Genomic DNA, 13,951 nt, shown 5'->3' on the forward strand with positions numbered 1-13,951 from the left:
ACAGTGCTCCACCTTCACCCAGTCCATCAAGGTCAAGAACCAGTATGCCGTACTGGTAAAAGAAGGAGATGATCAGACTCATGGCTGAGGAAGAGACCCCATCTCCTCTGAAGCTAAGAGATTCAGGGCCACCACCCCTAAGAGGAGGCAACATAGGGTGCTGGTGATGGGGATCCCCCCCACCCGCCCTTCGTAAGGGGATGGAGGCATCTATCTACTGACCTGACCTGTCATCCCAGGAAGTTGCTGCCTGCCTACAGCCTGTATCCAAGACGTTACAGAAAGATTGCCAAGGCTCATCGGTCTCTGTACTGGTCTCTTATTAGTGGGCACTAATAAATAATAATAATAATAATGTCAGATGTAACACTGAGCAGATCTGTAGTGACTACAGGGCTCGTGGAGGCAGAGTGAAGGAGTCACGCGTGTAGGTGGTATTCTCATCCATTATCGCAGTTAAGGGTAAGGGCCCAGGCAGGGACAGATACATTCTGGAGATGAACACGTGCCTGCACAGATGGCACTGACAGGATAGCTTTGACTTCCTTGACCATGGGATGGTGCTCGAGGACGGCTGGGAAAGATGGGGTACACCTGCCCAAGAAGGGGAAGGGCATCTTCGCACACTGATTAGACAACCTAGTGAGGAGGGCTTTAAATTAGGTTCGAAGGGGCAAGTGACAATTGCCCAAAGGTAGGTATAAAAAAAGATGGTTTGACAGACAGCTGGAAGTTTTTTGGGGGTACCGGGAATGGTAAGTTACAATAAAAGGGGAATACAGTGGGGGGAAATCTGCTCAGGGTCTGGACTGCTGCAGGGAATGCCAAAATCCAGGCAAGTGGATTGATCCAACTACTCAACTGGGAAGAGGGGAGGAGCAGCTTCAGACTGAGGAGCAGAAATACAAGTTTCAAAAAGAAAAATACTATTTCCTTATTAAAAATATAATCTGTATGTTTTCAGTTTACAAGAGTGACTGTTTCCTGGGCAGAATGGAAGGGGAAAAGCAAGGTGTGGCCTTTACAGAAAGAATTTTTAAATGGGCTCATTGCCCCGGTAGATTTTCCAAGGCAGTGAACTGCTCTGGAACCCGGGTGATAGCCTTTTAAACCAAGGATTTCTCATTAAAACCTGAATGTGTTATACAATTATCTAGCCCAGGAAATCATTCCAGGAATAGAAGCAAGACATGCTTCATATTTCAATCAGCAGAACCATTGTTTCTTCGTACAGGACATCTTGTGGCTAGATATAATCTCTGAATTATTTAAAACCAAAACAAGTGAAACTTCAGCTCTCACCTTTGCCAATCCAGACAGAAGCTCTAATGCAGCTAGTGAGATACTCATGTCCTGTCTCCACTGTGAGTTGAGTCTTTGTGTTACCAGGTGAATACTGCGAATCAGTAGTCCAGCTGCTGTATCTGTATTAAGAGCTAGGATATAATCCCAATACCACATCCCACAGGGAGGGAAAATAACTAAGCATTAGTAACAATAAGCAAGGCAATCCATCAGGCACAGGCCAAAGCAACCACAATAAGCACAGAAAACGAAATTACATACACCTCAGAAGCTAGCAATTTAGTGAATTTCACATGGATTAATTAATTGGTTTATAACTCCAGCATGTTATATATCTAAAATCAGACTAGCCTCTACTCTCAAAGCAGACTCTCTGTATGCATATTTTATTGGATTTGCCAGTGGAATGTCGTTAGACTAATTCATCTGAAAACACATTTTAGGTGGCCGCTGCATGCTGCATAATACTAGCTACTGCGTTTAACACTGTGGAACGGCTAACAGCAGATTTACTTTATACAGACACTTTTCGCTATAGCGTTTAGGTTTCTGTAAGAGATCATAGTTTGAGTACCCATAACTTCAACTAATTCAGACATTAATGTGATGTACAAATATTATACAGCGTTCGACTTAAAATACATACGCTGAAAATTGCTACAGCATTTCATGGAGATTAGCTCCAGGCACGGAGAGAATTAACCCTGGAAAAAAAGATGCAACGGCACTGCAATTCTTTCCAGACATTTGATTTTCCTGCACCCCAGGCTTGAAATTAAATGGCATGTTTTCAGTATCTGCCGTCTTTATAATTTCATATTTGAGGGTCATTTAGGTTGAATTTTTTAAATCTGGAGATGGGGGGGGAACTGATTTCAGAAATGGACTGGAGAAAGGGACTGGAGCACCCACAGAAAAAAAAAGTTAGTGGATGCTTAGCACCCACCGGCAGCCAACTCCCCCCTTCTTCCCCCTCCACGCCTCCCGTCCATCGGCAGCCACCGATCAACTCCTCCCCCTCTCTCACAGTGCCCCCCCCCCGACACCGTGATCAGCTGTTCCACAGTGTGCAGGAGGTGCCGGGGGGTGGGGGGGAAGAGGGAGGAGTGGGAATGGGGCACGCTCAGGGGAGGGGGCAGAACTGGGCAGGAAGAGGCGGGGTGGGGGTGGAGCAGAGGCAGGAAGAGGCAGGGCAGGGGTTGGGGCTTGAGAGAGGGATGCAATGGGGGTAGGGGCGGGGCCTGGGGCAGAGCGGGGTTTGAGCATCCCTGGGGCCCAGAGGAAGCAGGTGCCTGTGACTAAGAGGGACAGGAGAATTATGATGGAAAAAAGGAATCTTCATTAAGAATATGTATCACACATTTTAAAAAACCACAGTAATTCTTAGTAAGACACTCTGGAACACTAGTAACAGAACTCAAGTATCAGCTATAGTTAAAATTTGAAAACGGACCATCCTGATTCTTTTGAACTTTCTTTAGAGGCTCCAGATGAAAATAAAAAAAACTGCTTTTATGAACTTCCCAAATTATGTTTCTATTTTGAACACTATATTTTGTCTGTATAGGGTACAAGAACCCAATAAAATGAATGCTAATAGTGCTAAAACGTCTTTGGCCAAAACATTATGGAAGTCAGTCTTTAGACTGTACCATAGTTACAGAATTCAGCAACTGATTCATAGAAAAAAGGTCACTATGAACCCTACAAACAGATACTTTGCATAAGACATGCCAAAAGCACTTCTCAGTGCAAACTCATACCAATTAAAACATGCATATTAAAAACAAACCCGTGTGCTGAAAAAGCAGCATTCAGATACCAATTAAGCCATTTCCTGACAAACTGAAATCTTGCACAGATACAATTCAACAGCTGACATGAAACTTAGAGCATACATTGACTTCAATGGCAGGGGAAATCAATGGCAAAACTCATCTTCAGTGGTGTAGGACCTGGCCCCTAGAATGTACATCTTCAGTAGACACCGTACTAAGGTGGTCTGTTCTCAGATATATCTGGTTAACATTAGTGATTTAATGGAAGACCGACCAATGAGAATCCATGCTTTCACTCAACTCAGCTGGATCACTGCATACACAGATTTAGTACAGGGTGGATTTTATTATAAGGTCAAACAAACTCCAAACTACATCAAATTAAAGCAAATCAAAATTTTAACATATTATATCAAGTGGTCTGTGTAGCTGATGTCCTGTTTTATAGGAACATAATTAATTTTCAAACCAGAATCCTTTTAACTATGATTTAAGAAGGGCAGATCATCAACTTGCGTAAATTGTCACACCGACACCAAAATCAATGGAACTATAACAATTTACACTACCTGAGGATCTGCCCCAGTATCAGCTGCAAATCGTAAGAGGATCGAAAACATACATTACAAAGATAAGCAATTTATTAACTTTTCCCATTTTTCATAAGCTTTCAAGCTCATTTTACTATTATAAGATTATTAACAAAACACTTATAACAGGACTGAAAGCTAATAGATAAATACATATAGGAGCAAAATTTAGCAGTTAACACCAGATCCAAAGGGCTACCCACCATATCCATCACCTCTGGTTGAAAATATCCATGAAGGTTCATATATCTAAAGATCTCATTAAGTCAAACACAACCTGGAAAGGAGTTTTGTAAAATTGGGATATTATGGCAATTAAAAAAAAAAAAAAGTTTAACTCCTTACCATAATCTCTTAGAAGTGCTTGTGCTGGTCTCTCACTATCTGGAGTTGTGGGTTCTGCGCTTCCTCCGCTTGCTGTACTAATGCCACTGTTAGTGCGACGGTGGTTTTTCAAAAGGTTATTTTCGCCACCATTCTGTAGATTGAAATCAGCATCAATGAGGGAGAAGACTGTATAGGTTAGGGTTCTGCATAATTGAAAACACTCTTAGAAGATGTACTGAGAAGAATAAAAAGGCAAAACCTAATGGAATCAGCTTAGATATCTTGGAAAAGTATGTATAATACAGTAATTACAATACACTAAAACAGTTCAGCTTTAACACAAAAAACTCACCGTTTCCATCTGACAGCCAATGGCTTCTAAAAGTGCTGAGTCTTGAACAATATTTAACATTGCTCCTGCAACATTAAAACACAATAAGAGGTGAACTGCTTACAGTTCAAATGTGTGAAAAACAGAGTGTGCACTGCTAAAATCTACAAAAATGTGTCAGTGCTCACTTTTATAAAAGATCTGTTTAAGGGTTTAGGATAGCCACAAGAATTTGCTTCAGACTCTGAAATTCAACACAGGGAGTGATAGACTAGCTCAGATTTTGCTGTAAATTATTTTAAATTCACTTGGATGGACAGAGAGGTTCTTTATGCTCCTCTCAACTCAGAAAGGCCTTTGTCTTTTAATAAAGCTTTTTTGTTTTTAAATCTTCACTCGTTTTTAATTAAAAACTCCCTGAACTCAACTCCGAAAAAGCAGTCTACTCTGCAAGCACAGAAAGTATGGAGATGGGATTTTTTATGAGCTGCACACACTATGAAACCTTTACAAGGACAAGGCACCAGACACTGATTTAAAAGGAGCTGGGCAGGGACGGTTTTTTACTATGTGTATGTACAGCACCTAGTTCAATGGGTCCTGATCTTGACTCTGTCCTCTAAGTGCTACAACAGTCCTAGTGACAGATAAACAAAACTACATGTTCAGAAGGCCCAATGAGCTGGCTGTGCGGACACAGTATCTATGATTCCCCATCTGTAAAATGGGGATAATACTTACTAAACATCACTGGGACAATTTTAGTTGTCTATCGGAATGCTTTCACGGTGAAAAGTGCAATGTAAGTGATTTCTTAAGCAAAAGAATTTAAGGCTAGAACTTTGTCTCTTTCCGCTTGCATAGCGGCACACAATTATTTAAGTCCTACATGATCCCTGGTAGTTTGCACAGTATTCTGCTCTATGGTATTGAGAACTCAAATCCTAAAGTTCAGGATTTTTCTTATAATCCAGCATAAAAACAAATAAATAAATAAATACATTCAAATAACCTAGTATCATTTGAGTGTTGTTGGGGTCTGTTTCAGTTTGCAAAGCTCCTATTAGTATATTCACAAGCCTCAACTTCAAGGATAGGAAGGTTACTGGTTTATCATATGATGATGAGCTGTCATCATTGCTGAATTTTCCTTCCAGGACAACCTGAAGAAAGAATACATTTCCTTTAATATCAATTAGCACAGACATGGATTTGATCATCTCAGAGCACTTGCATCTGTTATTTGATTACTTTTACAATTTAAGTAATTTAACTAATCCAAAATGAAAGTATTTGACTCTCTGCAGCATTACCAACATCTGTGATGTACTATGGTATTTCCTCTGTAAGTGAAGAGCTGGATACAAGAAAGTCAGTGCTAAATGGAGCAGTTAACTAGATAGCAAAATTGGGCTTGGTATAATTGCAGCATAACAAAGAAAGCAGAGTAAGTCAAACATAACCCAATTCTCTCTTTCCTTGGAGGATGGAGGAACCTTGTGGATTTGTAAGATATTCAGACTTTGAATATCATTAAACTAAACTAGCCTGACATCACACTTGAGCACAGTAATATCCTAACTTACACATTTCTTCCCTCTCTCCACAAGTACATCCCCCATTGCCATAATTTCTTACTCTGAGGATGGAGGGACATCTCTTGGGAACCCCTATGAAGGCTGTTCTTATATTAGCCAGACGGAATGCTGGAAAGCAAGGTGTGCCATCTGCTTTCAATTCCCCTACAGCCCCTGAAGAGCTGAGCTTGCTGGTTCAACAGCCCTAACAATCTGGAAGAAAGACCAAACCTGTACCCTTTTGTGCAGAGGACAAACCGCAGGACCACTGAGTCAGCTCTGCAACTTCACGTGTAACATGAACATGGATTATTTCTGAAAAATGCTGACAAAATATATAAAATAATCTCACAGAAAACAATCATGTTAATTCATTACCTCAGATTTTATGGTCCCAAAATGATGAGGGAGAGGCAACAATGACAGCAAAATATTGATAGAGGATCTTCTCAGCTCTGTAGGGTTTACGTAGGTTTTAAACTTTGAGAGCTCTCTGCCAATAAGAAAAAGCATTAGAAAGGTAATCAACTTTTCACAGGAGTTTGGAATTAAATTTAATTCCATACTGATTAAATTTAGAGGCACAAAAACCCTAACAAAGAGCACACAGTATAATATGGTAGCTGTTTCACTTTGGGCTTAGAAGCCTTACTTTGTGTTATCAATTATTGGACTTTGAATTCATGTATGTCATGGGTGATTTTCTTTTTAACAGAAAGGAGTATCTGGAGCTCTGGCTTCAGCATAACAACCTAGGACTTTAGATTCTTCATTTTTGAGCTAGGCTTTAAGAATTCAAGCTTTAGAGACAGAAAGACCCTCCAGGCAAATCCTTCAACTGCAACATGAAACAGTCCAACAGCTTGATATACAATGCAGTAATCAGCTAATAAGCTCCACAGAACCATGGTAAGTGTCACGATTTCATTTTCAGTGAGTTCAAATGAAGCTTATCTACCCCAAACAAGAACACACATGCTTCCATGACTGGTTTTTAAAATGCAGTTTGAAACCCATCTATTAAGCCCTTCCAGTCTCACCACCATTTCACACCTACTATTTTCAATAGCATGTCATCTCATACTAGTCCAACAGAATGTTTTACCAGGACTAAGAGGACTAAGTATTTTATGAGGTGCCCACCCAGCAGCTGAGTGTACACTTTTTGGTACTGAAGAGCTAGACAAGGAATACAGCAGCAAATATTTCCCTCTAAACCTTTCACACACTATATTTTAAACTAAGGTAACCAGTTGTGCATAGGCATACAGTCACACACACAACGAGTTAGCTATATAAGGTATGGCATCTGTTGCCTAAGACCTAGAAACAGGATCTCCTTTTATGAGGGCAAGACAAATTGCCTCTTCAATCAAACTGAAGGAAAAAAGAAGCATGTGACATAGTTTTAATCTGTACTTTCCTTGTTGAGCCAGAACAAGGTTCTTTAGCCTCCACTCTAATCTAATCTAACATTCAAACCCAATGTGATTGTGCATACAATCGAAAAATAGGGGCATTTGACATTTAACCTCTTACACTGAACTGCCCAGAAGGAATAAACACACTTCTATGAGTAAATACGCAGATATACACTATATTTCAAATATAGAGATTTGGTTAAAAGCAGTTTAAGCCCTTTGGCAAAGTCAAAGACATGCTAAAAACTGGACCCAAACAAGGGAGCCCATGATTGAGAATGTGCACTTAGCCTTTTTTTTTTTTTTTTGGGGGGGGGGGGGGGGGATAATTGTGCTTCTGAATGGTAGTTTAGGAGCAATACGTACAGCAGGGAAATTCACCCCATTTTCCATTAAATGCCACTTCCTTTTTAGCAAAAATGTGCTCCCTTTATCCTGTGCCACTTACTCTCATAGAATCATAGAAGATTAGGGTTGGAAAAGACCTCAGGAGGTCATCTAGTCCAACCCCCTGCTCAAAGCAGGACCAACACCAACTAAATCATCCCAGCCAGGGCTTTGTCAAGCCAGGCTTTAAAAAGCTCTAAGGATGGAGATTCCACCACCTCCCTAGGTAATCCATTCCACTGCTTCACCACCCTCCTAGTGAACTAGTTTTTCCCTAATATCCAACCTAAACCTCCTCCACTGCAATTTGAGACCATTGCTCTTTGTTCTGTCATCTGCAACCATTAAGAACAGCCGAGCTCCATCCTCTCTGGAACCCCCCTTCAGGTAGTTGAAGGACGCTATCAAATCCCCCCTCACTTTTCTCTTCTGCAGACTGAATAAGCCCAGGTCCCTCAGCCTCTCCTCATAAGTCATGTGCCCCAACTTCATCTGATTTCTTTTTGCCCAATCCTCCAATTTGTTTAGGTCACTCTGGACCCTATCCCTACCCTCCAATGCATCTACTTCTCCCCCCAGCTTAGTGTCATCCATGAACTTGCTAAGGGTGCAATCCATCCCATCATCCAAATCATTAATGAAGATGTTGAACAAAACCCGCCCCAGGACCGACCTCTGGGGCACTCCGCTTGATACCGGCTGCCAACTAGACATCGAGCCGTTGATCACTACTCATTTGAGCCTGAAAATCTAGCCAGCTTTCTATCCACCTTATAGTCCATTCATCCAAACCATACTTCAACTTGTTGGCAAGAATACTGTGGGAGACCATATCAAAAAGCTTTGCTAACGTCGAGGTATATCACGTCCACAGCTTTCTCCATATCCACAGAGCCAGTTATCTCATCATAGAAGTCAATCAGGTTGGTCAGGCATGACTTGCCCTTGGTGAATCCATGCTGACTGTTCCTGATCCCCTTCCTCTCCTCCAATTGCTTCAAAATGGATTCCTTGAGGACCTGCTCCTTGATTTTTCCAGGGACTGAGGTGAGGCTGTAGTTCCTCAAATTCTCCTCCTTCCCTTTTTTAAAGATGGGCACTATTTTTGCCTTTTTCCAATCATCCAGGACCTTCCCCGATCGCCACAAATTTTCAAAGATAATGGCCAATGGCTTTGCAATCACATCAGCCAACTCCCTCAGATGCATTGCATCTGGTCCCATGGACTTGTGCATGTCCAGCTTTTCTAAATAGTCTTTAACCTGTCCTTTCACCACTGAGGGCTGCTCACCTCCTCTCCATACTGTGCTGCCCAGTACAGGAGTCTGGTAGCTGACCTTGTCTGTGAAGACAGAGGCAAAAAAAGCATGGAGTACTTCAACTTTTTCCACATCATCTGTCAGTAGGTTGCCATTCAGTAAGGGTCCCACACTTTCCCTGACCTTCTTGTTGTGAACATACCTGTAGAAACCCTTCTTGTTACCATTCACATGCCTTGCTAGCTGCAACTCTAATTGTGCTTTGGCCTTCTTTGATTACACCCCTGCAAACATGTCAAACATGAGGTGGACTTTGTCATAGGTCCAGTGTTTTCTCTCTAGCTTCATAATGAAGTGTTCAGCCAAACCCTGGCAGGTGTTAAGTTTCTGGTTTGTCAAGAGCTTGTACCTCAGCCATACCATGTATGACTGCTACACTGAAAGGCCTCTGCTAGCATAAGGTACCGGTGACATTGTCAGTAGCTGTTAGCCTAGGAAGACTATGCATGATGTGCATTATCTTGCTTTTCATCTGGCACATCTCTCTTGTTCTGTCAGATTCTAACATTAATTGTGGTACCACGGAGAACTCATACTTTCCCAAAGTCTCACACTGAGATCTGGACACGACCAGGAGACTAGCAAAAGAATGACCTGTCTGCGGTTAGCTCTGTAATAGTTCCTGCCATCTTCACTCTGACTTTATTCTTTGCATTCAAGCACAACTTTAGTCTGCTTTTCTTTATTGGAGCTCATGATAATTCTTTGGGTTTTGAAGGCTTCACACAAGTATCCATTCAACTGACATCTTTAGCTATCTCATCACTGAAGACTGCTTTCAATCAAAATATTAATGAGCTCCTGTCTGTCATACGTGAATGGGTTGCCAGTCCAAACAAGCTCAACCTGTAGCTTTAAAATTGCCCTTTTTTGGCATTTAACAGCACCTAAAGAGTCTAGCTGGTGCTTGGTTATTTCTGGGGAAGACACCCCTCAACACCAGATTTTGAGCGAAACAGTAAGTGATGTAGTTCTAAGGTTGCCAGGAAAAACTGGGAAAGGGCATTTGGAAGCTGTGTTATGCCCACAACACCCCTTCCTCCTCCCACCACAAACAAACCAAAAACTTTTAATGCTCTCTTTCCATGTTTTAGGGCTTCGTCTGAACCAAGCACACAGAAGGGTGCTAGTGATCTTTTAACAACCCAATTTCCTTTTCAAAATTCCTCCCATGTGTCAGGGTCAGACTTTTCTACACCTCTTATTTCAGCAAGGTCCCAGGCAACCAGTGCAGAATAGTTGGCAAAAAAGTATTTCAAAGTCTTCCAGTGCTGCAAGGTGCAAATTCCAATTAGCAGTCCTGACAGATCAAATAAAGGGCAGCAAAGACTCAATCATGTTCATATATCGCTGCACTATCTCAAAAGTTGGCTGATTCCCCGATTCAACCTCACTGAATTTCTTGATCCATTCTGCAGTACTGCAGCTCCCCATCATGTGGCAGTAGGTCACAGAGAGCTGAATATACATTGGATGCATGGAACTGGTCTTGCAAGTCCTGTGCCCCTTGGAAAAGAACTTCAAAACACATCCATCTGTTTTTCAAAGAAGACATCTAGGTATCATTTTTAAAAGGGCAACAAGTGTTCGGGTGTGTGCTTCTATACAACAGAAGGAGCACGTGTTTTTTTGAAATGCATGCCCTAGGACCTAATACAAGGCGAGTCTTGCCCACAGCTGGCAGTTGTCCCAGAATCTTCAAACTTTTTCTTGATGCACGCTCTCCCTCCAACCTTACCAAATTCAGTTTATGAGCGCACTTCTTATACTATGTAAGGTGCCACCGAGCATTGAGTTTAACCAACTCCCCTACCGTGGTATTTTCCAAAGATTTAGCTACTAGTCCAGAGGTGGGCAAACTACAGCCCACGGGCCACATCCAGCCCATGAGGTCGTCCTGCCCAGCCCTTGAACTCCCAGCTGGAGAGGCTAGCCCCCGGCCCCTCCCCCGCAGCCTCAGCTCGCCATGCTGCCAGCACTCTGGGCGGCAGGGCTGTGAGCTCCTGCTGGGCAGCGTGGCAGGCTCTAGCCGGGCGGTGCGGCTGCCAAACATGCTGCTCTGAGCGGCATGGTAAGGGGGCAGGGAGGTTGGATAAGGAGCGGGGGGTCCCAGGGAGGGGGGGGGTGAGAGGTTCTGAGGGGGCAGATGGGGGCAGGGACCAGGCTGTTTGGGGAGGCACAGCCTTCCCTACCCATGGTAACATGCTAGTATTGGGTCAAAACCCCAACAACATAATTAAAGCTAGGCTTGCAAGGATTCAATTTTTAATTGGTAAATGTCAATTTCACTGTGCACACTCAAACAGACAATAAATATTTCCAGCAATATTAATAGAAATTTACAGATTGGCAAAGTACAAAAAATACTGTTTGAGAATTTATTAAAGTTGATTTAAGGATATTTCCTTTGTATATTTTGACATGCGATGTTGGCAATTTGTGTTTTAACTTTTATAAAGCTTTAACATTTTGAATCTCAACATATAGCGTCATTAAATAATTATTGCCTGACTCCCTTACTGGCTGAGCCGCCCGTAATTTCCCAGAAATGTGAAAACTTAAATCATTAAAGATAAAAAAAATGCTTTAAAATAAATATTGATATTATCCATCAAAATTATATTTTAAAAAGATCAAATCTGCCAAGCCTTGTTAAAGGAAAGGAAATGCAAGAGGCTGTGTGCACTATGGTTATTGTTATAAAGCCAGAGTCATTACCAAGCACTAATGTTGCTGTTTAACCTAGATTTACTGGGTCAGTGACTCTCAGGGTACCGTTTTGAATGCACTAGTGAAAACTATTCACAAGTAACTTGTCAAAAGAAAAATTGTGACATCTACATGAAAAAAGTATTTACCTGTCAGGTAGAATCGTTTCAAGGGCAGAAATGAAGTAAGGAACCACCACATCAATCCCTTTCAGGTCACAGCAGAACAATGGAGGAGAGTTTAGAATAATGCTGGCCAGCACTGGGTGGCAAATGAAATCTGCTATCTGCAAACCCTGAATTAAAAGCATGTAAAATCTGAAAGAGAAAGACAGGATTAAATGGTTTGTACAAAAAGAGCCTTTGCATTAGCAACTAGACTGGTCATTAGTCGATACCTATTTTTAACCTTTTAAATTAAAATACAGACCAAAATTTTTCAATAACCAGGAGCCTACAGTTATGCTCCTGAATCCATATGAAACAAAGGGTGGCATTTTCAAATGCTCCTAAATGACTTAGGAGCACATATCCCATTGACTTCAGACTGCAAACTCTGATGGAGTAATATACCCATATCAAAGCATTTCAAGCTTTGATTTGTGGAAGTTCATATATTGGAAGATGATGTTGGTCACAAATATAGCACAGGTTAGAGTCTTACCAATTTTGTTTAAATTTGTGTTGTTCACACAGTAAGGATGCTAACAAGGCCCCAGTCTTGTCTTTTTCAGCATAGGTAAATATTGTAAGTATGAAATTTCTTAGTAGAATTTCAGATTTTTACATATTTGTTTCTACTAACATTTAGGAAACTAAAGGAAAAAGTACAAAGCATTCTACTTTCCATTTTATATTGCTAAATTAATAATGAGCAACATGCAAATAAAACTCTAAATATAAAAAACCTAATTTGGTTTAAATGACTACTTTTATCCAGCCTGCGATACTTTCTATTGAGTCCTCATGCAAAGGTTTTGGTTTTGCCATTCCTGCTTTTAAAAAAAATATTTCCCTCCCACCTGTTTGTTACGTGAATCTTTCGCAGAATACAAAATGCACAGTGCTCACTTTATGTTATTTTTTATTACAAATATTTGCACTGTAAAAATGATTAACAAAAGAAGTAATATTTTTCAATTCACCTCATACAAGTACCATAGTGTTATCTCTATCATGAAAGTGCAACTTACAAATGTAGAACTTTTTTGGTATGTAACTGCACTCAAAAAGAAGAAAAAGTAAAACTTTAAAGCCTACACTCAGTCCTACTTCTTCGCTAAGACAAACAAGTTTCTTTACATTTACGAGAGATAATACTGCCCGCTTCTTATTTACAATGTCACCTGAAAGTGAGAACAGGCATTGCAAGGTATTTATGTGCTAGATATGCTAAACATTCGTATGCCCCTGCATGCTTCGGGCACCACTCCAAAGGACATGCTTCCATGCTGATGATGCTCATTAAGAAAATAATGCATTAATTAAATTTGTGACTCAACTCCATGGGGGGAGAATAGTATGTCTCCTGCTCTGTTTTACACATATTTTGCCATATATTACGCATTATAGCAGCCTCAGATAATGACCCAGCACATGTTTGTTTTAAGAACACTTTCACTGCTGATTTGACAAAAATGCAAAGAAGGTACCAATGTGAAATTTCTATAGATAGCTACAGCACTTGAAGCAAGGTTTAAGACTCTGAAGTGCCTTGCAAAATCTGAGAGGGATGAGGCATGAAGCATACTTTCAGGAGTCTTAAAAGAGTAGGACTCTGATGAGGAAACTACAGGACCTGAACCAAACCAAATCAACCTTCTGCTTTTTTCAACATCGGAGTTAGATGCCAAAAATGAATATGCGTTGGTCCGCACTGCTTTGGATTGTTATTGAGCTGAAGCAGTCATCAGCTGGACACATGTCCCCTGGAATGGTGGCTGAAGCATACGGGACATATGAATCTTTAGAGCATCTGGCATGTAAATATCTTGTGACAGTGGTTACAACAGTGTCATGTGAACGCCTGTTCTCACTTCCAGGTGACATTCTAAACAAGAAGTGGGCAGCATTATCTCCTGCAAACGTGAACAAATTGGTTTGTCTGAGCAATTGGCTGAACAGGAAGCAGGACTGAATGGACGTGTAGGCTCTAAAGTTTTACATTGGTTTATTTTTGAATGCAGTTTTTTTTTTTGGACATAATTC

At 41.1% G+C, this 13,951-nt stretch overlaps 1 protein-coding gene across 6 annotated transcripts in view; it reads right to left on the reverse strand.

The window, feature by feature from the left end:
* RALGAPB (Ral GTPase activating protein non-catalytic subunit beta) overlaps nucleotides 1-13,951 on the reverse strand; it is a 111,311-nt gene that overhangs the window by 35,858 nt on the left and 61,502 nt on the right. For 5 of the 6 annotated variants that reach the window (XM_073309965.1, XM_073309966.1, XM_073309970.1 and 2 more), the window contains 6 exons: nucleotides 11,894-12,061; nucleotides 6,287-6,401; nucleotides 5,344-5,494; nucleotides 4,353-4,417; nucleotides 4,019-4,151; nucleotides 1,303-1,436 (listed from right to left, as the gene is read on the reverse strand). In XM_073309965.1, coding sequence (XP_073166066.1) covers nucleotides 1,303-1,436; nucleotides 4,019-4,151; nucleotides 4,353-4,417; nucleotides 5,344-5,494; nucleotides 6,287-6,401; nucleotides 11,894-12,061 — 766 coding nt within the window. The remainder of the gene's footprint in view (nucleotides 1-1,302; nucleotides 1,437-4,018; nucleotides 4,152-4,352; nucleotides 4,418-5,343; nucleotides 5,495-6,286; nucleotides 6,402-11,893; nucleotides 12,062-13,951) is intronic. The other variant, XM_073309969.1, reaches the window with a different exon arrangement.

Source organism: Lepidochelys kempii, chromosome 13 (assembly GCF_965140265.1).
Source record: "Lepidochelys kempii isolate rLepKem1 chromosome 13, rLepKem1.hap2, whole genome shotgun sequence".
Lineage (NCBI taxonomy): Eukaryota > Metazoa > Chordata > Testudines > Cheloniidae > Lepidochelys > Lepidochelys kempii.